Here is a 26,820-nt window from a genome sequence, read left to right on the forward strand (position 1 = left end):
CATAGCTCCACTGCTTCCTTAGAAGACTACAAAAATTTCAGCTACAATAAGAACATATAGGGCCTTATGTTTGCAGTATATTCCTGTATTGGATTTTCCAGCATTCTTTGACCTCCAGTGGAGTCAGTGTACAACAGTGGCAATTAACTGACCACACAAATGGATGTTTACAGTTCTTGTTGATTGCTGAGCTTTCTAAGCCATACAGATTTTAATGACAGCTTGAGTTTGTAAGCATGTGGGTCACTGAGGCTCGGGTCTGCTTCAGCCTCCAGTGTCTGGCTCCATAGTCTCAATGTTTTTGACCTTAGTCCCAGTACTTGTTTACCTGCTGAGTGGAATGTGGAGTTATGTAAGGCTTAATCTATCAGAAGGTACATGTCCCTCTGTTACCTGGGCCACAGGGCAACACACAGACACACACACATCCAAACTGACTCATACACAGACAAACATCTTAATGATATGGCCTTTTTGGTGTTGCACATGCTACATCCAAACTGTGCTCAAATAAAGAAACATAACCCTGTGTACACACTGTTGAGCTTTATGACACACACATGCCAGGTGCACACGCATGTGTTGAGGTCTGAGTTCACTGTGTCCTTACGCGTGCACTTTTATAACCAATAACCAGGCTTATATGGTCACACAACAAAGATAAAGGCCTCAGCTTACGCATACTGAGCACACACACAAAGTGGAAACACACACACCTTAGGTATTGTTAACCAGTGTGACTGTGTTGCCATTAGAGATCTGCCTCATCTATGGAAGTTTCCCCTCATGTTTGCTAAAAACGCAACGCTGACGTGATTCTGTTGTATGTTTGTGTGTCACTGACGTGCAGAAGCGGTCAATATTTCTTTCCAGAGGTTTCTATTCATGGAACCATGGATCTCCTCTGCAGGCAGCCTCCTGGTTTTGGACTGAGTCAAACTGCTCATAAACACCCTCAGACAATCTGTCACTCACCACATCGAGTATCAACGGGCTGTGGTTCTTAATGTTTTTTCCTTAAACATTTCATTGTATTGAATAAAAATAGATGTCTGCATACAGAAAGAACATGTGTGCTGTATGGAACCAGTGATAAACACAATAAAAGATGTGGTGCAACCATTTTGCTTTGTATGTAGAGTCCCTGTTCAACATACTGTACTGTACATTACATAACCTTATATTTGAGTTAGATAATTACCTGAACTTTCTTTCTTCATTCTTATTTTGCTGTCAGACCAGAGTTAAAGCTGTTGATATATGAGGTTTCTTATGTGACAGCAACACTACAGAGGTTCTGTTTATTTAGTCAAGCAAGGACTTGAGTCACCTACTTCCTGTAAACTGGTATGATTTTAATTCTTTGCACCACGTAGGTGCAGGAGAGTTATTCCATGGTGCAACTGCTCCCCAAACACCCCAGATGAACTTTTCACCAGCAACTGTCTGCAGGAGTTTGAAACCGGGCCCAATCCTATTAGTGGGAATGGGTTAGCGCCTATAGGAATCTTAGTCAGCAGCACAACAACACTCAGCAAACCGAGGTCACACCGGGGGTATGTTTGCGTGCATAGCAGCCAAGTAAATCATCCGTCAAACATGCCAGCCATGAGGCTAAAGCTTACAGAACAGGACAGAGTTCGAGGGAGACACACATTCAGAGAGGCTTAATGGAGAGTGGTGGCACGCAAAGATGCTGTACCCAAAACCTTACAAACAAATCCAGCAAACAGCCCTGTGTGAGAGACCCGCATTAACTCTGTGCTGTCCCCAAACACACAAATGAAGCCAAGAGTAGAACATCCAAACACTTTTGACATCAGCAGCAAGTATAAAATAGACAACCGACTTGAAAAACCAAGGCAAGGCTAAGGTGTGCACCAAACAAAATAAACACTAAATTATCTTACAATTAATGGCAAGTGTGCTGTAAACAGTGTGTGACCTTTCATTTCATGCCTCATGCTTACACAACTGAATGATACATGCCTGCATGATGTGTTATGAGTAGAGCTGTTAGGAGGCTGTTTTGCTGTCAACTTCCAAAGTTCTCTTTTTTACACCAAAACATGGACTTGACACTTGTTTTTGTCCTACAAACGAGAGAGCCAGGGCTGGGAGAGCAGGGTTTCAGACAGCTTATTGAACAGCCAACTGCAAGCCTTGGTACAATGCACCTGCTTTCTGATGCAAGCAAATCACTCATGTTGATATTTAACATCATATTCGTAGGCAGGGCAACCAGCCATACATGACTCTACTCTTATCTCTGTAACTTTTATTGCGCAGGTCATTTTGTGATCTCAGCTTTGAAAACAAGATACCAACACTGAACTGCATTGTCATCTGGAGTTTATATTGCAATGTTTTCTGTGAAACAGGAACCTGAATCCATCATTCATTGAATGCATGTCCATAAAAGCAAAAAGGTGAAAGCAAAGTCACTTCAAAAGGCAGTCATTAACTTATAAGATTTAATAACTTGTTCCCAATATGTTTATTAGTGGTTAATAAATTATTTGGTATTACTTTGTAGATCATGTAGATTGTAACCTCCTGTTTATGGCTCAGGAGAAAGAGATGGTTGTCCACTCATTGGAGTCCAACAAGAGAGAGGCTGTGAGCACTATTGGTTTAAAAATGAGCAGACAGTAGTTGTTCGAATTACTCATTGCATTACGGAGAGCGGCAAGTGTCTCAATTTGGCACCACACACTGCCCTAAAGATAAAAAAAACATGTGATAACAGAACAATAAAGCAGAACACGTACATGATTTAAAAATAGTCCCACTGTGCAAGAAAATAAACTCTGCCTGGTCACTAAAATCTGAAAGGAGTGTAAATTATCTGAATTGATACCATTGAGTTGAAGCAGCTGCAGTTTGGTGTCAGGACCATCAGGTAAGATTCCACTGTCTCATTTAACAGTATTTCAGATGAAACTTCACAGCTTACTGTCTTGGCACCATTTCCTGGTTTGAATCAAACTTTGGCCCCTGTGTCCAACAAGATGTCCCACTCCCTCAGAACCCTACGATGTCATTAATCTGACAGTTATGTAAGGAGTTGTTTTTGAGCAGAGCTCCATATCTTAATGCAGGGATGGTGATAGCATAACGTTGCATAAGATGCATCAGAGGGTGCTGTCCTGTTGTGTTCTCCATCTCTGCTGATACTGTATGTGCTTAGCTCCGATGTGACATGTTAGCAGTAAGTGAAGGTGTTGTTTTTAGGCTAAAGGTTGAGATGGGAACAGCTATCGCTCAGTTATCAGTCACCATGTTCAAAGAAAACTGTCTGAGAATGAGACCATGACGGATAACAATTACATTTACAATGTTCAAAATACAAGTGTGATCAATAACACAACCCTAATGGAAGGGACGCCTTGCAATATACTGTAAATGCCAACACAACAAGTGTATATTTCAGTAAGCTGTTATATAAGGAGACAGGGAACACTTTTATTATTTTAATTACTGTTAAATAAACTCACTGAAAATACTCTCAAAGACTATGTGACCTATTCTAAAATATCACAACCATGGTGTCAACATGAATGTAAGTCACTGCATGTGTTATTTTATTGTAAATAATATAAATGCATACATTATATTTTCAGCTGTTTTACTGATATTTTCAATTATGCACACAAAAATGCTTGTTTTTCTTCTATAGGTCAAACTCTTTGTTCAAAAAGGGTTCTCCTGCAACAAAAGTTGGATTGTATGTTATTCAGCACAAGATCCAACCTTTCGAACTCAACAAACAGTTGGTCAATTAATTTCTTAGATGGGACACTACTTGAGAAAGCAAAGGAATTTAAATACCTGGGTCTCTGGCTCAATTCCCAACCTTCTTTCGAGTCATATTTAATATTCATTCTGTAATTTATAAAATAAATTGCAACCTGAGATTATTATTAGTACCACAATCAATTGCTTCACTGTAAAGATAAGGAAAAGAATAATTTCTTAACTGGTAATACCAGTCCTTGATTATGCAGCTGCTGTCTATCAGAATACCTCACAAGCAAATCTTCGTCCTCTTAATGTAGTTTATCATAGTCTTTGTTGGTTAGTCATTTTGTTTGAAAATATTAGGCTACATGTGATTTCATTGAAATTTTACTTCAACAAAAAAGAGAATGTCTATTTCCCAGGACCATCCACAACATCCCTCCTACTTCAGCCACAATGTCTTTAAATATCTTGTTTTATCCAAAACCCAAAGAAAAAAATAATATTTGAGAAGCTGGAAGTTTTTGCTAAGAGAATGGCATAAACTATTAATCAAATATTATATTTGTCGGCTAATAATCTTTTGGTCAACTAATTGTTTAAGCCTTTCTGTTTACACAATGTTTAGTAATATTCCGCAATCAGATATGACAGTGCTGTAGTTTTTCAATGTAAGTACCACATTTAAGAAAAAAAGTTATTTAATAAGATAACAAAATAACATGAGGCTTTACCAAAATTTAAAGTTGTGTCATCTGCATACACATAGTACAAGGCCCAAAATATAAGAGGCCTGATAATGAAGCCCAGAAGTACCCCACACCCCAGAGCACAAAGAGAAATATAGTTCTTTTTTTTTGTCTAGGGCAAATATAATGACATCAGAATACACATCATGATGTGACAGGCCAATTTATTTACACAACTAAATCATGATGGTGTGGTCAGTGGTGTCAAAAGCAGCATTTAAATTTAACACCAGCATGATGGGCCAGTACCAATCTAGAAGGCTTAGGTGACAGTGGAAAGAAGTGAGAGTGTGAGCCAGCAGCTCCCTTCACATGCAAATCTGCTGTGCTGATAATGGATCCATTATCAGTGTTTGTGGTTTTCCTTAATTAGCCCCAGTGACACCTAGTCATTCTTTCTAGACTGGAGAAATTTAACTCAGCGTCGTAATATCATAACATGAAGAGTAGATCCCTATGGAGGTAATCACAGACACAAGCTTCAGAGGAAAACAAGTTTCTGTGGTGATTTCTGAGCATCAATTGTCCCAGGAATAAATAAGTAAATAAATAAAATGTAATCACACATTAACAGACGAAGCTTCCTTTTAATCAGCAAAAATCTAAAATAGCTAATATCTAGTTTTGAATCATCAGCAAACATATTGGTTCAACCTACCTCAAGAGCACCTTTTATTTTCTATTAGATGCTCATAATCTTAACCTTCTTTGTGAGTCCATCTGCTTCACTATATTATTTTCAGGGGCTGTTATCTCCTGCTCAAAGCCAAACCAAGGCTGAGTTGGGATCACTGAGGGGCTGCTATGACGACCTCTCAACCCCACTGCAGTTATGCCACATGATGTAACCAATGAGACCGCTGCACAGGTCAGCTGGCTGTCCAGTCAGTCTGATGAAAACAGAGAAAAGGATTTTATCGGAAATTCATTTCATAACAGCAGAGAGGGAGAGGGAGAAAGCTGTTATGACACAGCATGTTATGACAGAGAGTGAAGGCAGGAGACAGACACAGAGATAGACAGCTATTAAACAGGTACAAAAAAAGAGGACAGATCGCCGTGTGGAATGGCAGTGATGTGTGAAGCTGAACTAATTTTAGTTGAAGGTCACTGGGTACTGTCTGGCACACACTGCCAGCTGAAAAAAAAAAGTCCAGCACAATATTTTGTGTTCTGTAATTTAGGGGAACAGGATCACCCTGTCCTCATCTCCCCTGACATTTCTGTAAGATTATGTGGTGAGGAGTTCAATCGTGCCTTGAGGCAATGGTGCATCAAAAGCGGCTTTGGCAAGCGTGTGACTTTTTTTTTCATTCTGTTTGTAAAACAACTGCTAGGAACACATACTAGGCGCCATACATATGGGTACATACTGTCCTGAAAGCACATGAACACTGTGTTTGTCAGTAATGTATGTTGTAATGCTGGTGCACTGGACTGCCTGCCACAAAAGTACATGTTGCACTTCATTTTATTGTATTCTATGCTAAATTTAGTAAATAAGATTAGCTAAGTCTTTATTGATCCAGTGGATAAATTCAAGTGCTGCAGCAACACAGAGACAGCCTATGGCCTGTAAGCTAAAACAGCACTAGACATTATATATAGTGTATTATTACATTTGAGATATTATATTACATCTATTATAATACACACACACACACACACACACACACATATATATATATATAATATGTACTACTTAATGATTAAAGGGGCATTCCAGCAATTTTGTATCGTACTTCCATAAAGTTGGGGTGACAGATTCAAAAAGACAGGCTGAAATAATGATTATTAGTCCCTAGTATAAATTAAGCTCCAGAAAGATTTGATCTTACATTTCATATAATGCAATTCAATAGTGTCTCTTCATCTCCTGCTAAATGCCTACATCTTTCAAACTCCAACTCCAAGGTATGTTCACACTTTCTGTTAAAAATATGAAATCTCAACCCTAGTCTCAACATCAATCCCCTCCATGACATCATCAGGGTTGTTTTCTCAGAGGTTGTCTAGAGCAAGAAAAAAAAAACTACAGCTGTTTTGAAAGAGTGAGTAGCACTCCTTGTGTCTTGTAAAGTGATCTTCATGTGCAAAATTAGTGGAGTGCCTTTTTAAAGGAAAGTCAATATTGGCTTTTACCTGGATTCCCTACATCAGTGTCCTTTATGAAAACTTGTACAATCAGTGTAAATAATCAATGAGCTTTTGGCAAACACATTTATCAATGTCAGCCACCAGCAGGGGACAGGAAGTGTTTACGTCAGGTCTGTGCAGCCACACACCACCAACAACTCTCTGAATGAGAAGGCTGATGCACTGCTTAATCATCAGCCATGTCGAGGGGGATTTTAGCTCTATTAGTCGGCCCAATTCTCTCTTTCCTTCTGTACCTCCATGCCAAAATCTCACTCAGTCCTACACCAGCACATTACAAGCAACCCCCTTCCTCCTCCTCCTTCTCCCCTTCCCTCCCAGTCCTGGTGCGAGCTGATGCATGCCACGGAAGCAGTGACGTCAGTTGTTTACTGTCTTGTAGGTCGAAGCTCGTTGCAGTGCAGCAGCACATCCAGCAGGGCTTATGTAACTCCTCTGCCTGCAGCATGACAGCATGATAGGCCGTTTACTGCAGTGCGTGTGAAGAGTGTGCACATACTGTGCGCAGACATACAGTGTAAACAGACAGCTTTCTTCTCCACTGCACTGCATTGTGTGAAGTGAAAACACAGCGGGTTCACTGCTGGAGCACATAGTCATTCCAACTGGACCTCCTCCCTCCCTATACATATCCCAGGGTCCTCCAATGTAACAGCAGCAGCAGAGAAATAAACAACCCTGGCTGGCGTGTCACTCAGGGCTCACTGCTTCCCAGCGCCTCCTGCACAGATACAGGGTGTCCCCTGCTGGCAGCACCAAGCAATAAACATCACCTATACGTGCTGCTGATGAAGCGAAACAAGAGCAAGAGTGTTTCACTTTTCTGATTGAATAGAAGCCCTGCTGCTAGACTGGAGGTCTGCTACTCTTCTAAAAGCATCGATTTGGGTAACTGATCTCATGTATGGCAGCAAGGACACCTTCATATCATTTCAGGGTTATGCTATGGCTATACTTGAAATCTTGACAGGTACTCCATCAGTCTTTATATATGTTCAAAAAAGGTCCCAGAAAAAGAAAATTAAAGAGCATCTTAGTCCTTGGTCGACATTCCTACTAAAGTGTAGCGTGAGAATTGAAACTATAAAAAGGTCCATTCTACTTTATATGAACCTAAAAATGGGTCATTTAATCAATAATTTAAAAATTTACTAGTGAATTGTGAAAGGTAGATGAACCACCTTAAACTATAGAGATGAGAAAATATATTATAATATATATCATAATATAATTTCTACTTCTTGTTCTTATTGGCATGAGGTCTGGAAAACAAAATAAATAAAATTTTAAAAATCTTTTTTTTTCCAGTACTCCTAGATTTAAAACATATCTGAAATCAATATATTTATTAATATACTGTATATTTCAATAGCATACAGCTTATTTTCTGGAATGCAGTTGTGTTCTTGATATTTCCTGTTTTATGCGCTGTGTCTATTTCAGCATGCAAATAATTACCAGCGACATACTTAATGGATCCCTGTATTATATGAAATTCCCTCCTCCCACACACATACAGATCAAAGGTTAGGGTCACTGACTGAGCAGCACCTCTGGCCTGGAAGGCATTCAGAGTCTTGCTCAGAAATACTGAAGCTCGTACCCAAATAAAACATGAAACTACACAAAAACACTTAACTAATCAAATGAACATGATTGCTGACAGATCTGCGTGAGTCCATCGTCACAATTATGAGAAACAAGCATCAGGTTCCGTGTTTGTTTTTGAGGATCCAGCCCTGCCTCAGACAGGAATGTGACCTGTGTTTTGTGGAATCTACCTCAGTACAAGCTTCAGATATTTTTGATCAGAAACAAGACATCATTGGAATGATTTTGCATTAGTATACAAGTAAAAGCATGTACTTGGAATTACACCAGCCACAACCTAACGATGTCCGTCAAAACAAGTTTGTAATGGAAACAAAGCACAAGGTTAAAAGTCATGAAGCTGTAGGCAACAAATAAGTCTGTGCAGCCTTAAATGGCCAAATCCATTACATGTTAAACAGTTAAACAACTACAGGTCAGTATTTGAAAATCATTCAAATTCATTACGTATGTACATAGCAGGTTTGTTTTGTCCACTCAAAATGGCTGGTTTGTGATCAGCAAAAAAATGTTTTGTTTATGCCAAGATGTTCCTTGTACTTGCAACAAAAATGTCCACACCTGGTTTTACTTGCAGCTATAGCAAAATGGAGGGTGATTGGCTGACTGACTTACTGACAAGGCATGACAAGAGTCACATCTTGCTGTATCCAGATGTCACTCTTTGCTTGTGTATTGTGTCACAAAGCATCATACAAATTACACCTGAAGTTCAGTTTTTCGGCAGACCGGGGTCTCCCACTCACCTGTGCTGCATGTTAGAGGAAACTGGAGTACTTGGAAGAAATGCAGAGGATATGGAAACCATACAAACTCCAAACAGAGGCTGGAGAACCAAAATCAGCTTTTCACTCACTAAAATAAGAAGAGTAAGTTTAATCATATGGCGTTTGTCTCTTACAAACACATGAAATCATCTGAAATATCTTCAAAATGATCCCATACCCATCTGTCTTATCAGCATGATCATCATTGCCATTAATATTGTCAAGGCAATGTTAATGTATGATGTCTAAGTGATAATAATACCCACTACAACCCGCTTGACCCAAATATGTCTTTAAAAAATCATTGTATTGAAGAGAAACGCCTTCTTGTGGCTAACAAGTATGCATTCCCAACTTGTACTAAGAGCTTACAACAGGTCCTGGATGGTAAACAGCATCACTGCACCTCTTTAGCACTGCAGCGTCTCACTGTCGCCCTCTGCTGGTCAACGGAAGACCAACAACATTATGCCTGCTGGGAAGATTATGTTTTTAACTCACATTGAATAAAGACTTCAAAATTTGGTACATTAAAGTAGATAGAGTAAAACACATTAAACATAAAACAAAACATTAAAAATTAAGCATAATAACCATTGCATATTAACATCAGAGCACAATGTTTATAGAAATTACATTACTCATTTCAGATAAAATATGCAAAATGTGACGTCTTTAAAATGAGACGTGACAATGTGACAGCAACACACAATAGCACCGTGTGGAAACAAAGGTTCCGTTCTTGTTTCCGGCGGAAGACTTTCCCTTAAGGTCCTTGCTTTGGATACAAGGAAGTGTTCGCCATGTAGCTCACTGTCTGAAGCTGGAGGACCTAAGTAGGAAGGTAACAGTCCATTCTGTCGTATTTCAACATTTTGCTAATACATGTCGTTACTGTTCTTCAAATAGAGTTGGAGGGTAATACCTCTTACTTTGGCGGTCTGTTTTCAAAATGAAATCGCCGGGAGCGTCAAATGCTAAATTCATTCACGTTTTCTTTAGTTTGAACAGAATATGATGTTAAAGTGCCATTACAAACATACAATGTAATACTAAATATTGCTTTGCTTGTTGGCAAATATCTGTAACTTGTGTGGACAGGCATGCCCGGACAAAACACACTTCATATCATAACAGATACTTTTATTTTGAAAATGAATCGGAGTTGTAGTTTTCTCAGTTACCGAACTTAGTGTTAGTGCTAACGTCAGTGCATTTAAATGTACGATTAAAAGTAGAAGATGTTACATTTAAGCTTAAATGTTTAAAAGTTGTAAAGCTGTAAAGCTATGTGTGTGTATAACGTTCAGACAGCGCTTCTGAATGATGTGCACGTGAGACATGTCAGAGCATGTTGAAGTTTGACCCGTGTGGACCAATAATCTGCAACTGAACAGTAAACGGAATAATACCTGTGTGACAAAAACAAAGATTCATTTTAGATAAACTTTTTATGAAGTATTTTTTGTTGTTGAATAACAATACAACAAACAATATACCGAGAGGAATAATACAACTTCATGATAACAATATTTTAACACTGAAGCTGATATTAAGATCTTTTAATTTGATCTTTTTCTTAGAAAAAATATTTCAGAAAGATAATTTTATCTTTCGCATTGATTGTACAGTGATAGGACACTGAAGTGTCCCTTTGAAAACTGAAACCAATAACAACAATGGTAAATATAATCTGAATCTAATGATTATATCCATTTGTTTGTTTTGTCTGACCAATCGTCCACAACCCAAAGATTTCAGCTTGCTGTCATGCCAGACAAAGAAAAGCAGCAAAGAGGAAAAGTTCCAGAAAAATGTTGGGCATTTTTGTTTGAGAAATGACTAATTAATTGATTATCAAAATAGCTGAGCGTTTTTGATTGAATAAGTAATTGTTTCTGCTCTATAATATTGATTGATTTAATAGGAAGAAATGAACTTTGGCCAAACTGCAAAGTAAAATGTTGATTCATTGCTATTAGGATGACTTTATCTTTGACATGTATTATAGATTTCACCATGGAGGGAACTTCCAAAAGTGATGCTGTTGGTCAGCCGTCTGTTGCAGCACAGGTTCCTTTCCTTCACCTGTGTACCACTTTAGAGAAAATCCAGAAGTCTAAACTCCGTCCAGATAAATCCAAGATCCTTGGGGACTTCATTGCGTCATGGAGGAAGTTTCATTCTGCCCTCCACAAAGGCAAGCCCAAAACAACAGACTCTTTCTACCCAGCTATGCGCCTCATAGTTCCCACTTTTGAACGAGAGCGAATGGCATATGGCATCAAAGAGAACATGTTAGCTAAACTCTACATCGAAGTATTAGGCCTCCCAAAGAATGGCCCAGAGGCCAACAAACTGCTAAACTACCGAGCTCCAACTACCTCCCAAGGAGAAGCTGGAGACTTTGCTGGCATGGCGTACTTTGTGCTGAAGAAAAGGTGTACCAGCCAAGGAAACCTCAGCATCAAAGAAGTCAATGACTTTCTGGACTCAGTGGCTGTAAACAATGCTAGCAAGCAGAAGGATCTTGTGAAAAAGAGTCTTCTTCACCTCATCACCCAGAGCTCAGCTCTTGAGCAAAAATGGCTCATCAGAATGATTCTGAAGGACATGAAGCTCGGAATCAGCAAAGAAACTGTTCTCCAGGTCTTCCACCCGGATGCTGCTGAACTCTACAATGTCAACACAGATTTGAACAAGGTGTGCCAGCAGCTCCACAACCCATCTGTTTCTTTAAGCGAAGTCTCCATTGGTCTCTTCTCTGCCTTTAAGCCCATGTTGGCAGCAATAGCTAACATCCGCAATGTGGAGAAACAGATGGACAACAGCCCTTTTTACATCCAGACCAAGCTGGATGGGGAACGTATTCAGCTGCACAAAGATGGAGACGTGTACAAATACTTTAGCCGAAATGCTTTTGAATACACGCAGCAGTTTGGAGGATCTCCACTGGAGGGCTCACTGACTCCTTACATCCACAATGTTTTCAAAAGCCACATTGTGAACTGTATCCTTGATGGTGAGATGATGGCTTACAACCCAACCACAGAGAATTTCATGCAGAAAGGTAGTAAGTTCGACATCAAGAGGCTGATGGATGACTCTGAGTTACAGACGTGCTTCTGTGTGTTTGATGTGTTATTAGTCAATGACCAGAAGCTTGGCAAGGAAACACTGAAGAAGCGCTACGAGACCATTCAGTCAGTTTTCACCCCAATCAAGGGAAGAATACATCTGGTGCCACAGACTGAAGCCAGAACCATGCAGGAGGTGGTGAATGCCCTCAATTATGCCATAGACAACAGAGAAGAAGGGATTATGGTGAAGGACCCTTTATCCATCTACAAACCTGACAAGCGGGGGGAGGGATGGCTGAAAATAAAGCCAGAGTATGTTGATGGCTTGATGGATGAACTTGACCTGCTGATTGTTGGAGGCTACTGGGGGAAAGGGAGACGGGGTGGTATGATGTCCCATTTCTTATGTGCAGTTGCCGAAGCTCCAAAGCCTGGTGACAAACCTTCAGTTTTTCACAGTTTCTGTCGCATTGGCTCTGGCTACACCATGAAGGAATTGTATGACCTTGGTTTAAAGCTAGCCAAGCACTGGAAAGTCTACAGGAAAAACGACCCACCAGCATCCATCTTGTGTGGTACAGAGAAGCCAGAAGTCTATATTGAACCCTCCAATTCTGTTATCATCCAAGTCAAAGCTGCTGAGATAGTTGGAAGCGATATGTATAAAACCAACTGTACCCTCCGCTTCCCCAGGATTGAGAAGATCCGTGATGACAAGGAGTGGCACCAGTGCATTACTCTGGCAGAGCTGGATCAGTTCCGCAGCAAGGCATCAGGGAAACTCGCCTCACGGCATCTTCGCATCAATGATGACGAACCACAAAAGAAGAAGCGCAAGGTGGCAGCCAAACCCAAGAAGGTGGTTGGGATCATCGACCACTTTAAACCTCAGGACCTCTCTGGGGTTACCAAGGAGACAGACATGTTTGAGGATGTGGAGTTTTGCATCCTGAATGGTACTGATGATCACTCCAAGGCTGAACTGGAAAAAGGGGTGGCCAGGTAAAATGAAATCTGTTGAAATTATGAGCTTGTTTGGCATTGTGGTTAAAACGGTCATTGTTGAAGTAGAATGCGGAATAAGTTTGAAACTTACATTAAGTAAAACCTGTAAACACAACAGTTTATAACTTGTTTGCACATCCAGCATACACAGAGCAACATTAGCATTCCTTTGAAGCCATGTTTCAGACAACCTGACAAGCGTCATTTTGTTCTTCACCATCTCCTGAGGGATATCTGGCTCTTTAGCTCCTAAATGCTCCGCCATGTTCATTAGCCAGTCACTAACTTTGTCTCTGTGCTATTTGGTGCTGGACAGGAAGTGTATAGTCATTTGTTGAGCTTTTTTGCTGAAAAGAGAACAACAACAACAACTACAGTCTCTGTGGGTTTGTCATTACAAGCAACCTCTTTCACATGCACATTTCTTTTGAGCTACTGTTTATATGTATAGAAAAAAATCAGTAGCAGCTTTTAATTGTAACTTAAGGTATCCTATTACAAACGACTGATTAGTGATGTCATCTCTATGTTAGGTGTGGAGGAATCGTGGTTCAAAACCCAGGACGGGACACCTACTGTGTGATTGCCGGCATGGAGAACATGCGTGTGAAGAACCTGATTTTGTCTAACCAGCACGATGTGGTTTGGGCCTCCTGGCTGCTGGAGTGCCTGGACCAGAAGGAAGTGGTCCCATGGCAACCACACCACATGATCCACATGTCGCCCTCCACCAGGGAACACTTTGCGAAGGAGTACGACAGCTATGGTGATAGCTACTTTGTGGACACAGATGAGCAGCAACTGCGAGAGGTGTTCAGCAGAATCGGGAGTAGGGACGCGTCAGTGGCTGTGAATGTCGCGCAGGTGGAGCAGCGTTACAGCTGGGACGACCTTCCCACCAGCATGTTCAGACCCTTCAGAGTTTACATTGACAGCTATGCTGACATAGGAGACCCCAAAACTGCCATACCTGCCACCTGTTTGGACATCAGGGCGCTTGAGTTTCGCTACCATGGAGGAACAGTTGTGCAGAAGTTGGAGGAAGGAGTCTCTCATGTCATCATCACAGAGGAAACAAGACTTCTGGATTTGAAGACTCTGAGGCGGTGCTTCAGGAAGAAGTTTAAGATTGTAAGAGACTCATGGGTGACTGATTCAGTCAAAGAAGGGTATCTGATGAATGACAATAACTACTTGGTTTGATGAGTGTTCTGGTGATATACACCAATGTAAGCTGACACTGGAGAAAAATGCCCTATTTAAGCTAGCATTTTAATTAATTCCTAAAAGGATTAGTAATAAACACTTTAAGAAAAGGTTTTATTTAAAACTTCAATGTTGATTAGTTTTATCTTTGTTTTTGATTAGTAAATATAGCAGCCTGTTATTAGTTATAAATGAATAGGTCACTGGAAGAGTCAACAAGGCAATGATTGGTTCTGGGTTTGAACCCCGGGCCTGGGGCCTTTCTGTGTGAAGTTTGCAAGTTTGCATGGCTCCAGCATAATTCCTCAAAAATACTTAAATATATGAATATACAAATAAATGTCTGAACTATTCTGTTTTCATCTGAACTCATCCAATCCACAGCAGTCTGAAATAAATCAGTAAAGACAAAATGCAAAATGGATGATGAGTGTGCAACTACTATACTCAACCATAATTTGGAAACAGGCCCATTCTTATTTTTTCATTTTAAAGTCCAGTGATTTAATATTTGTACTCCATTCAGGTTCGATTTAAAATAGATTGGTCAAAATCGAACCAACAGAGGCTGAGACATTCAAATTTTTAGTACAATGTAAGGGTGATACTTCAAAAACTGCCTATATTTCCCAAAAGGCAGCTGGATAGCATCTTTGTTAGCCCTCCCTGCCTCCTAATTTCCCCTTCTTCCAAACCTGACACCTCCAATTTTTAATCCAAGTTTTCCATTAGAAAGAGATTTGACCTCTTAAGAAAATTTAAATCTAAAACCCAAACAGAAAAACACTGAAGACATCACAATGACATTGATAGGGTTGTGTTTTCTAACTTTGGACAGCAGCTCTTTAATTACATATTACATGTAACACAATTTCTTTTTTTTTCTTTTTTTTTTTGATTTCCAGCATGGAAGGACTGTCGTGTATCAGTGACAAATTAGTTTTTAAAACAAGCGTCTGTGTAAAGTGATGGCCTCAGCTCTGTAGCATGTGCTCAAAGACCAAGGGACACCACAGGGGTACGCTAAAACTGGTTCAGCTCAAGGCCCTCCAACAAAGATGTCGCCATGTTTTCCTGTCTTCAAGAATGTCAGCAATGTGCCTTGGGAGTCATTGATATGTTATAACCTTCATTATCATCGCCTCTTGGGTGCAGGTAGCTACCTCTGGTGTCCTGGGCATTGTTGTGCCTAAATGGCGCATGAATACATTTCCAAAGTAGAAGTGATGAGGTACCTATTCCTAATCATATAGTGTGAATAATGTCTCTCATTGGCATGTTGTAGTGTTCCCTGGTGGGTTTTTTTAATTTTTGTAATTTTTTACAGTGCATCTGGAAAGTAGTCACACTTTTTCCACATTTTGTTATGTTACAGCCTTATTCCAAAATGGATTAAATTCTTTTTTTACCTCAAAAATTCTACACACAATACCCCATAATGACAAAGTGAAAAAACTGCTTGAAATTTTTGCAAATATATTAAAAATAAAAAACAAAAAAAATCACTTGTACATAAGTATTCACAGCCTTTCCTCAATAGTTGGCTGGAGCGCCTTTGGCAGCAATTACAGCCTCAAGTCTTTTTGGGTATGCTGCTACAAGCTTGGCACACCTATTTTTGGGCTGTTTCTCCCATTTGTCTTTGCAGAACCTCTCAAGCTCCATCAGGTTGGATGGGGAGCGTCGGTGCACAGCCATTTTCAGATCTCTCCAGAGATATTTAACCGGGTTCAAGTCTGGGCTCTGGCTGGGTCACTCAAGGACATTCACAGAGTTGTCCTGAAGCCACTCCTTTGTTATCTTGGCTGTGTGCTTAGGGTTGTTCTGTTGGAAGATGAACCTTCGCCCCAGTCCGAGGTCCAGAGCGCTCTGGAGCTGGTTATCATGAAGGATGTCTCTCTACATTGCTGCATTCATCTTCCCCTTGACCCTCACTAGTCTCCCAGTTCCTGCTGCCGAAAAACATCCCCACAGCATGATGCTGCCGCCACCATGCTTCACTGTAGGGATGGTATTGGCCAGGTGATGAGCGATGCCAGGTTTCCTCCAGACATGACGCTTGTCATTCAGGCCAAAGAGTTCAATCTTTGTTTCATCAGACCAGAGAATTTAGTTTCTCATCGTCTGTGAGTCCTTCAGGTGCCTTTTACTGAGGAGTGGCTTCCGTCTGGTCACTCTACCATACAGGCCTGATTGGTAGAGTGCTGCAGAAATGGTTGTCCTTCTGGAAGCTAGGAGAAGCTTCCAGAAGGACAACCATTTCTGCAGAGCAACGCTGGAGCACTGTCAGAGTGACCATTGGGTTCTTGGTTACCTCCCTGACTAAGGCCCTTCTGCCCCGATCACTCAGATTGGCCGGGCGGCCAGCTCTAGGAAGAGTCCTGGTGGTTCCAAACTTCTTCCATTTATGGATGATGGAGGCCACTGTGCTCATTGGGACCTTCAATGCTGCAGAGATTTTTCGGTACCCTTCTCCAGATCTGTGCCTCGATACAATCCTGTCTCGGAGGAGGTCTACAGCCAATTCCTTGGACTTCATGGCTTGGTTTGTGCTCTGACATGCACTATCAACTATAGGACCTTATATAGACAGACGTGTGCCTTTCCAAATCATGTCCAATCAATTGAATTTACCACAGGTGGACTCCAATCAAGTTGTAGAAACATCTGAAGGATGATCAGTGGAAACAGGATGCACCTGAGCTCAATTTTGAGTGTCATGGCAAAGGCTGTGAGTACTTATGTACATGTAATTTTTTTTGTTTTTTATTTTTTATATGTTTGCAAAAATTTCAAGCAAACTTTTTTCACTTATCATTATGGGGTATTGTGTGTAAAATTTTGAGGTAAAAATGAATTTAATCCATTTTGGAATAAGGCTGTAACATAAAATGTGGAAAAAGTGAAGCGCTGTGAATACTTTCTGGATGCACTGTACATCTTTGTTCAACAAATTCATTAAAATTCTACATTTGTGGCAGTTGAGGCACAATTTTTATTTATGTAAAAAGTTATGCCACTCGTCAAAAATGGCACAAAAGTATGAAGGTATTTGAGAGAAAAATTGTCTTAATTATTGGGTAAAAAAATATAATATGCCTCAGTAAGCACTCTGTAACCCATCGCCCACTTTGGACCATTTCCAGGTGATGCAGAGTGAGCATTTGATTGACAGGCTTTAATTAGAGGTACTCAACCAGTGCTTATTCCTGTGTGGCTTTTGAATGTGAAGCCTTGTGTCACAGCAGCAACTGTTTGTCTTGAAAAGTCTAACTGCTGGTCCTCTCAATGGACTCGCACGAGCAAATTATTAGTCCTAAGAATGTGGAAATGATAACGGTAGCAGCAAAAACAGCTGCTGAAAGCCAGCATTGCAGAAATACCATGTCCTAATGGGATAAATGCCCTAATTAGACTGGCCGTAGCTATTGGAGAGCTTGAGCCAGCAAGCACACTGGACACAAGCAGAGACAAATGAAGCAGCCCCTAGACAACCAGTGCACTCAGCTGAAATAAATGAGCTCCTGTAGAGACCAAACAGAGGCTTGTGGCTGCAGGGAAGGTTTGTCTGCAGCAATTAGCACGGCCCACCCTCAATGAAGAAATTCAGTAACTCAAACTCAATTCAGTGCCTCATAAATAAAGGGTCATAAAGTTCATAAATCAGAGACTTGCTTGAATTGTGTGACCCATCATAATTGGTGCTTTAATTTTTTTCCAAAGTTATCCCTTCGTGGTGAGGTTATAAGAATCCACAGATTTTTAACATCTCTATTGCATTACCATGCAACAATGACATCATAGAAATATGATACTTCTACGTTCAAACAAGATCCTTCAAAAAAGTTGGAAGATATGGATAAAGACAAGAAAAGGAAAATGAATTTTACTGATAATTAAAGAAGACATCTTATAGAGTTGTATGCATTTAGTGGGTAGTCAAGGATATTCTAACAGCCCGACATGCAGTTGTCCGATGTGCATCGATCAAATCGCCCACCGTATTTTGGAAAGGCATCAGATGCATGATGTAGTTAAGGGGAGCTCATAGCTCAAATAGGGCTTATTGAAACCCCAGCTCACTGTCCGAATAGACAAATGGGTTTGTCGGATCACGGATGAGCCTTATGCCCTTTGCTTATTCTATGAACTAGACGTGCCGCCATCATCATTTTTCCTCCTGATTGTGTGATCATTATTTTTCCGTTATTATTACCATGCATAGGCAATAATAACTTATCCATGTCCTTAGCATTCCTCTAGTGTCTGACCTTTCAACGTACACCTGCTCTATACTAGACGTAAAAGTTACACCCAGGCGCAACACACAGAGGGCTTCAGACTAAGACTGGTGCACTAGTCATAACTTTAAGTTGGTCTTTCAGTTCTAAGTCGAAGTAACATAACAGCCAGGCATAGCTCGCCCAGCTGGTGCTCTCTTTTCCTGAGTCTAAATGCTCTAGGCTATAACACGCAAAAGCATCGGTGTTGTCATTCAAAGAGGAGACAGGCTCCTTTCTTTTGAGAGCAGTTTAAACCAGGTGCTACCAACCTGTCTGACTGGTCCAAAATCAAGCCAAATAGAATACAGACTAAAATAAGTGTGCTATTATACATTTTCAAAATAAAACAGTCTAAACCACAGGCTCTACTAAGTCAGCACGTTTTATTGTTCAGTATACAGACGTTTGGATAGTTTTTCTTCACTTCGTGTTCTATAGACACAAACAGTTAAAATAGAATTTATTTTTAAGACTGACGTAGGAGCTTTAAGTTTGAAGTCACAATAACAATATTACTGGTGAAATTTTAGCGGACTCTCTGACTTGACATGCCATCGTAGCAAGGGTTGAGGCGACCGCGGTGCGCGCGCATAACGTCAGAGCTGAAGAAGTTTTGCCAAGTTAGCACGAGAGAGCAGCATAATACCGGATATTAGGCGATATGACTTTCAAAATAAACCACAATACTAGCTTTCCTGGATGCAACATAAAATGCTTTTGTTTGTACGCAATCTAAATGAAATATTCTTATTATGTTAGATTTTTGTTACACAGACCATTATTTTGGGTTTGCGTTCCTTCCTGAACTGAAAGTGTACATTTATAAATACACCAGTAGGCTAAGGGTTAGGGTTAGGGTTAGAAGAGATAAAGATATACTCGAGGGGTCAAAAGGAGATTTTGTCTTGTTAATTTTGAAACACTAGCTATAACCTGTTATGAGTGTCACGAATAGGCGGTAAGGTCACAAGCCTTAAACGTAGTGAACCATTGTCCAGATAAGAGGACACAGGAAAAAAAGTCACGAGGTATGCATGACACAAAGCTACACAACTCAGCCTTAGCTCTTTATTTTGAATGCCAGAACCGGAAATGCTTGTGGTTATTGTTGCTGACTTAACGCAGTTTCCTGCAAATACACCGTCTCTTGGCGAACATGGCGGCAACTTAACAACGGCAGAGAGATGAAGACGGTGAGGGCTTGAAAAAGAAAAGAGGTCTGCTACAGGCTGTAGGCCCATCCGCCGACACAAAGGCAGACAGCTTCGCCATGTTGGAAGAGAATAGCGCCCTTGTCCCTGCACGACCGAGGCCGGGGAAAACGTAAACGCGTCGGTGAGTGTTTCTAAAAACGGAGTCAAGGCTACGCAGAGGAGCGGAGCGGAGCGGCGCGGAGCTCAAGGCGGACGGGAGGACAGCGACTTCACCGGTCAGCCATGGAGGATGCGGCCCGTAGTCGCCAGCGTCTAATTTCCCATCCGACCCACGCTCATTTTGATGGGAATTACCGCTGATCGCAAACACAAGCCGGGACAACCCACCACCCGACACTTGAGGGGAGAAAAACGCGAAGCGGACCCCACGTCAATGACTGTTGCGGCAGAGGAGCCCCCACGGTGGAGTCGGCCGGTTCCCAAAATATGACCAGGGGTGCTGGGACGTGTTGGCAGCAAGAAGATGACGACGGCTTCCAAATCTGGCTAGAGCCCCCCCGCGACAACCAAAAGCCATTCACCGACTCAGAGAGGGCGCAGAGATGGCGACTGTCCTTGGCATCCCTCTTGTTCTTAACCATCCTCCTCTCTGATCACCTGTGGTTCTGCGCCGAGGCCAAACTGGCCCGGACCCTGGACAAGTTCGCATCCTCCCACCTCCTTTCACCCCAGACCCACTCAGCACACAGCAGCCTCAGAGGAAACCCAGATGCTATTTTTATAGGAAACTCTACCAAACATTTGTGGCGGCTTGAAACTTGCCACCAGGATAGTTTATCTAAGAACTGCTTTGCTTTCGCAGATGCCGACCATTTGTGCAGGGGCCTTTCCGACAAAGAGGGGACGCGGGCTGTAAATATGAGCGATTTGTACCTTTCCTTTTGTAACTCCTACTCTCTGCTGGATTTGTTTTACGGGTCGACAAGTCCGGACAATTTGAACTGCAGCCTCGACGTGCTCGGCGATGGCGACACTACCAGATGCAGCCTGTGTGTCCAGGCGTACCAGCGCTACGACCAGCACGCCCAGGAGAAATACGAGGACTTTGAGCTCCTGACTCAGAAATATGAGCCGGGGGCATATTCAGTGAGGACGTGCATGGAGCAGTGCAAGGTAGGCTGCAAAGGGAAGGGGGTGGGGGGAGTTGGGGGGGAGGGTGATGTGGTGGCCATCTGTTGATTTGGGCCCGAATAGATGCCAGTTTCGGTCCTCCTCCTCCTCCTCCTCCTCCTGTCGCCATGGAGACGGATGACAGATTCAAGGAGACTCCCGGCTCCGGGCCTCATGTTCATTCATCTCCTCATTGTGTTGAGGCCCCATGCTAATGTGCAGATGGAGGCCCTGCTAGTGTCTTTTCAGCATCCAGCATCATTTTTCTATCTGCCCCTTTAGTTCACGCTCTGTTCTTTGACATTGAAGACCGCCGGCACTGTTTTAGACCTTAATCCTGATCAACCATCGATAACCTAGGGTGGGTTGTTAGAGCAGCAGCAGTTTTTATAGCCTAGCGTTTATAACATTTTAATGAGAAGGAAGGAGACTGCTGCTATATGCAAACAATTCTAGGAGCTTGTGTGTCCTGTGTGCGTTGTCGCAGTCCGCCAGGTGTTCATCATGGCCGCCCCACTCCACATCGAGAGCGTTTCATTAAAGTCAAGAGGTGGTTTCCCTGCCTAATGTGGCGGAAGGCTTTTTTCGCTTCGAGTTGTGTTTGCTCATTACTAGGCCCGCACGTAGGCCTCGTTTTAGCCAGGCCCAGACTCGCTCTTTGATTGCCATGCACTGTTAACCAGCTCATAACAGACCAAGGTGGGTCAAAGCAGGCTGTTGTGGGTGTCCGGGAAACGCGGAGAACCGGTCAGGGACACAGCCGCTGCTGTGTGCGGCCGCTGTGAGCACGCTGTGCAACAAAAAGCTGCATCCAGCACCGCGGAGAGCTCCATGGCAGCGCGGAGCTGTCCGCGGTGCTGAATGGCGCTGCCCGGCTCCATTCACATAAGCCCTGGCCAATCCCAGATGGCCTCCATTCACCCAGCCAGTGTCAGAGACACGAGGCGTCAAAAACGCGACTCTAATCAGGCCATCTGCCTGCTTATACAAACTCAATGCATTTGGATAGACCCACATGCACATGAGCTGGGCCTAGTTAAGAGAACTAGCTTATATTTAGGAAAGGAAAACAGAAGTGTGTGTGTATTCATCAAACAATGATCCACTTTCTTTTATATTCTCTTTAATGTCCAATGTCTTAATCCTGGCAAAGACAACAGAGCTTTTTTTAGGTAAGATAATTCCAGCGTTCAAGTTGTAAACCTCATATTCTTACTTATATAAAGATCAACACACACTCTCTGTGTACACACTGTTTACACAAACAGACTGCTATACTTTAATGGATCTCATGTTTAAACGTGAAATCAAATTTCACAGTTTTAAAGCTGATGATTTTGAAATCCTAGTTTAAAGCTGTGCCTGACAGTGACAGTCAATCTGAAGGACATTTTTGTCACTTATAACCATCCTGAAATCATTCTTCTGTTCTGGATAGAGCTGAAATGGTTAGTCTCTTAATCAATCAGGTGATCTGCAGAAAATATATTTGGCAACTGTTTTGATTATCAGTTAGCCATCTGTCATTTTTCAAGCAAAAATAATGACAGAAGTCCAAACATCTTAGGGTTGTGGATTATGGGTGAACAAAACAAGCATTTGAAGACGTCACCGTGGACTCTTTTTCACAGTTTTTTGACATTCCACAGACTACATGATTAATGTAGAAAATAATCAGCAGATTAATCAATAATGACGATGATCATTATTCATTGCTAGAAGCTTTATAGCCCAACAGCAATAGCTCAGAACACTCTGCATACAAGCCTGACCTGTGCTACCTCAGAGTCTTACTTCAAGGTTTGTCGGTTGCAAGCTTTAGAATATGCGATCATGCTACACTGCCGATAAATGCAGCTTTTTTTAAGAAATAGCCAAGCCAGCACCCAGCCTTGCCATCAATTCTCAGCCATTGGAGGAAGGCTCTCATTGATTTCAGTGGATGATGCATCAGCTGTGCATCACACTTGGTCCTTGTATGTGACATTCCCCGCACGCGATTTCACGTTTTAGCCTCTGCCAATCTAAGGCCATCGTCACCTGTTGACACTTCAAGGAAAACAGTCATTTTGTCAAGCACCTGATTTCTTTAACTATGACCCTTCTCTATCACCTTCTTGATTATAGGTTTGCACAAAACTGTATATGTGGTCTGCAGCGTTACGGAAAGACGTTAATGGCTACCTGCCTTGTAGAAGCCTAGCTGTGCAAGTTGTGTGCTCGCTCAGGCATAAGTATATATGATCTCTGTAAATATAGCAAGATTATAGTGTACACTGAGCTGGCAAGTGTGAAAACATTAAACAAATAGATCGCTGTTTCATTGTCTCATTTCAACATGCAGGCTAACAGTGGAGGCAGCTAAAGCCAGTGTTAGCCAGAGGAAGATCTCTGACATTTGAAGTGAGGATATTTGACATTGAGATTAGCGTTTGTTGTGCGGGAGTGGGCCCTGCAGTCTGCAGGTGGTGCTTTGATTCCTCTAGCCTGAGGTGAGACATCACACAGTGGACATGACCACTGTGCTGTTCCTTACAATGGGATCCTCCGTCATCAGACTCTGTGAAAACCCACCATTCATCTTGACAGCGGGGCCAGGCTTGAAACATTTAAACCAGGCCTGGCGCACTAACGCTGACTTGAAAGGAGCAGTATTTCCCAGCTTTTTTTTTTTTTCTTTTTCTTTGTGCTGAGTGTGAACCAAAATGTCAGGCTCACTAGTAGTTTCACAGGAAACAGTGAAGCCAAAACAAACCTGGCTTCTTAAAAAGCAGGTTGGCAGGAAAGCAACTGTTATCCTCGAAGGCCTGGGGTCTCAGCACTATAATCACATTGTGTAATGTAGGGTTTCCTACCTGTGATGCCAAAAGTCAGCTGTATAGCAACACAACTATTATTGAGGCCTATTCACAGGAGGGATATTTGGGCACACAGATGTGTAATTTTCATGTAGGCGCACTACAGATAAACCCAAAAGCCATTGTTTAAATGATTTGATTTTTACATCAGTAGTCTGTGGTGTACTGTTGGTGCTTTCATTATACTTTGGAATAAATTCCTCCTACTTCAGAGTGCTGAAGTGACTGAGGTGGACGAACAAAAGAAACTTGCTTGTGGCTGCTTTCAGTCATCAATAACCAAGTTATATCATGTCATCTAGTAAATGTTCAAAAGTCTGTAGCATCAAAACAATACTAAAAGTTTGTTGTAACACTTCAAAACATGGTGTTCTGTTGTTATTAAGGCTGCAACTAACCATTATTTTCATTATCGAATAATCTGCCCATTATATTTTCTACAATCTATAAATCATTTGGTCTAAAATGTCAGAAAATAGAGAAAATGCCTATCACAGTTTCTGAGAGCCCAGTGTGTCATATCCAGTGGGTTGTTTTGTCAGACCAACAGTCCAAAAGCCAAAAATATTCAGTTTACTGTCATGAAAGATGAAGAAAAACAGCAAATATTCAAATTTAAATGCAATAAAAACATATATCAACTTCGTACTGTGAGTGATAGAGTCCAGTATTCTCTGCCAGAATAAGAGATTTGACAGTTTGTGGGTTATTTGGTCACTGTCATTCAAATCTGATCAAACCACACTAACAAAGCTGAGTTGGTCAGCTGTGAATTAAACTTTTCATAAATAATAACTAAAGATATTTTTGTGGTTTAATCATTTAGTCACAAATGTTTAATGGTACAGAGAAACACTTGGGACTTGATGCCTTTTTGCTTAAAATAATGACTTATTTGATTAGTTTCACATTTGTTGCTAATGATTTTTCAATCAATCAATTAATTGATTAATTGTTTGAAAATGCTACCATGTTGCTGTTTGTGGTGACTGGGCTCAGTTTCCCAGATTTGTGGGCCTAAGGCTGTGTGGCAGTTAGTTTGTGGTAATTTGACTAATTGTTGATTTGTTCGTTTGCTCCAGCTTGTATCAGAGTGTCAAGATAAAGAGTAGTCCTTTTCAGTTCATCTTGTCCTTACATGGTTTATATACTAATAAGTTAATTAAGTTACCACAGACTACTTCCAGATTTATTGCTCATACATAGATGATGTACAGTGGGAGAGCCTGGGGAGTAGGGGTCTTTTTTGTGTGAACTGAACAACTGTCTGCTTTCACTGTTACTAATATTATTACTTCCACTTTTTAAACCTCCCACCTTTTCTACTCCTACTTCTGCTACTGCTTCTTGTCCTGCTTTCACTACTGCGTTACTACTATGATATAAAGTAATTTAAAAACACAATCCCTGACAAGACTGTGCACAAATCGGTCTCCTCCCCCCACCCTCCAGGTCCAATTGAATGTCTAATCTTAGCCAGTGTTGTGTGCAAGTGGAAAGGAGGACAGCGTCCACAGCATCCTCCCTCTTTAGATCCTTGTCAACCGCACACATCTGCATTGATCTGAGCTCTTTTTGAGCTGGAGGGAAAGGGTGGCAGCATTACCAAGAGGCTGATCCCTATTGATTTGCACCGAACCCTCTGTCTTTGTCCTTCATTTGATAGTGGGTAGCTCCTCCAACCAAAATAGGGCAGTGCCTCGGATCAGTGAAGACATCATGTTACTATCTGAACCTGTTTGACTATGCCATAAGATCTAAAAGTGTGTATGTGTGTGTGTGTGTGTGTGTGTGTGTGTTTAGAGGAAGAGATGTGCGCTTTAGAAAAAGTTATGTTATAACTATAATACAGATAGTTATGTAATTCTGCAGTAAATTATGTGTGACAACAAGGATATCTGTTCTCAGATGGGGAGCCCCGAGACAAAATCTGAGCACTGATGGACCTTGTGAACTGATGCATCTTCTTTTATGGCTTGGAAGAGGCTTGAGCTCAACATTCGGAAGAACTAATCTGTCCTTTTTAACAAAATCTTAACAAGTTCAATTACTTTTAAAAACCGTATATAAACCATTTAGGCCTGTGGCTAATTATTATTCTCATTTAATGTCTCATTTATTCTCAGTTAATCTGTCATTTGTACCTACTCACTTCAGTAGTCTGGCATAGCCTGAGCTATGCATATCATGTCCTGAAATTCAGTTCAATCAGGAAAGACTAATAAGAGGAACAAAAGAGTACAAAAAATTTGAAATAAAATGGAATTTAGTCTCATCTGGTAGTTTGATTGGAGATGGTCAGGCATCCACAGGTGATGAGGTGAAGGGGGGTGGAGGTGGGTGAATTCTTTGCGGAGCCGAAATGATAGCTGAATGACAGCAGAGAGAGAGAGAACACTTTTAAAGTTTGACAGCTTACGAGTGATTGGCTAAGATTGTGATTGGATGAAGACAAGAATGAGCTGGTGGAGCTTGGAGATAGCGGGAAATGTGCTTATGACTTAGCAGGAATTGGATAGTCTTCCTGACTGAACTTTCGCTAAGCTTTATTTCAGATGTTCACTCTTGCTTTTATGAACAGATAAACTAATGACAATTCCCATCAGCCTCAACTGTACTTTGTGTTTCAATGCTAAATGCTAGTAGCATGCTTACATGCAAAGCTAAAATGGTGAACAAGCTTAGCATAATACCTGCTAAACATCTCTACATTAGCATTGTCATTGTGACTACATTAGCATTTAGCTCAAAGCATTGCTATGCTAAGACTGGCTCTTAGTCTTCTTACAATTTCATTGGTTAATTATTTGAAATAATGAAAAATGTCCATCACAATTACTCAGAGCCCTGGATGACATCTTTAAATGAAACAGTTTGTCCAAAATCCAAAGAGTAAGAAGAAAGACAGTTTACAATGATACAAAAATGAAAAATCAGTAAAACATTACTTTTTGAGAAGCTGGAGTTAGCAAAAGTTTGGCATTTTTGCTTGGGAAATGGTATTAAGAGTTTGTTAGCAGTCGTACCTCTCCCCTAATG

The 26,820-nt window shown here is 41.2% G+C and overlaps 2 protein-coding genes across 2 annotated transcripts in view; both read left to right on the plus strand.

The window, feature by feature from the left end:
• Window positions 1–9,764: 9,764 nt before the first annotated feature.
• On the plus strand, window positions 9,765–17,979 carry lig4 (ligase IV, DNA, ATP-dependent). The gene is made up of 3 exons (XM_071464325.1): window positions 9,765–9,869; window positions 11,037–13,107; window positions 13,644–17,979. Exons 2-3 carry the CDS (start codon window positions 11,045–11,047, stop codon window positions 14,311–14,313), a joined length of 2,733 nt encoding a protein of 910 aa, XP_071320426.1. The 5' UTR covers window positions 9,765–9,869; window positions 11,037–11,044; the 3' UTR covers window positions 14,314–17,979.
• A 1,034-nt stretch (window positions 17,980–19,013) lies between these two features.
• Window positions 19,014–26,820, plus strand: part of nalf1a (NALCN channel auxiliary factor 1a) — a 41,832-nt gene continuing 34,025 nt past the window's right edge. The window contains exon 1 of the mRNA XM_071464326.1: window positions 19,014–20,926. Within this exon, the coding sequence (XP_071320427.1) occupies window positions 20,240–20,926 (687 nt within the window). The 5' untranslated portion in view covers window positions 19,014–20,239. The remainder of the gene's footprint in view (window positions 20,927–26,820) is intronic.

Source organism: Trachinotus anak, unplaced genomic scaffold (genome assembly GCF_046630095.1).
Source record: "Trachinotus anak isolate AG129_WGS33_773 ecotype Australia unplaced genomic scaffold, CSIRO_AGI_Tana_v1 ptg000026l, whole genome shotgun sequence".
In the NCBI taxonomy this organism is placed as follows: domain Eukaryota; kingdom Metazoa; phylum Chordata; class Actinopteri; order Carangiformes; family Carangidae; genus Trachinotus; species Trachinotus anak.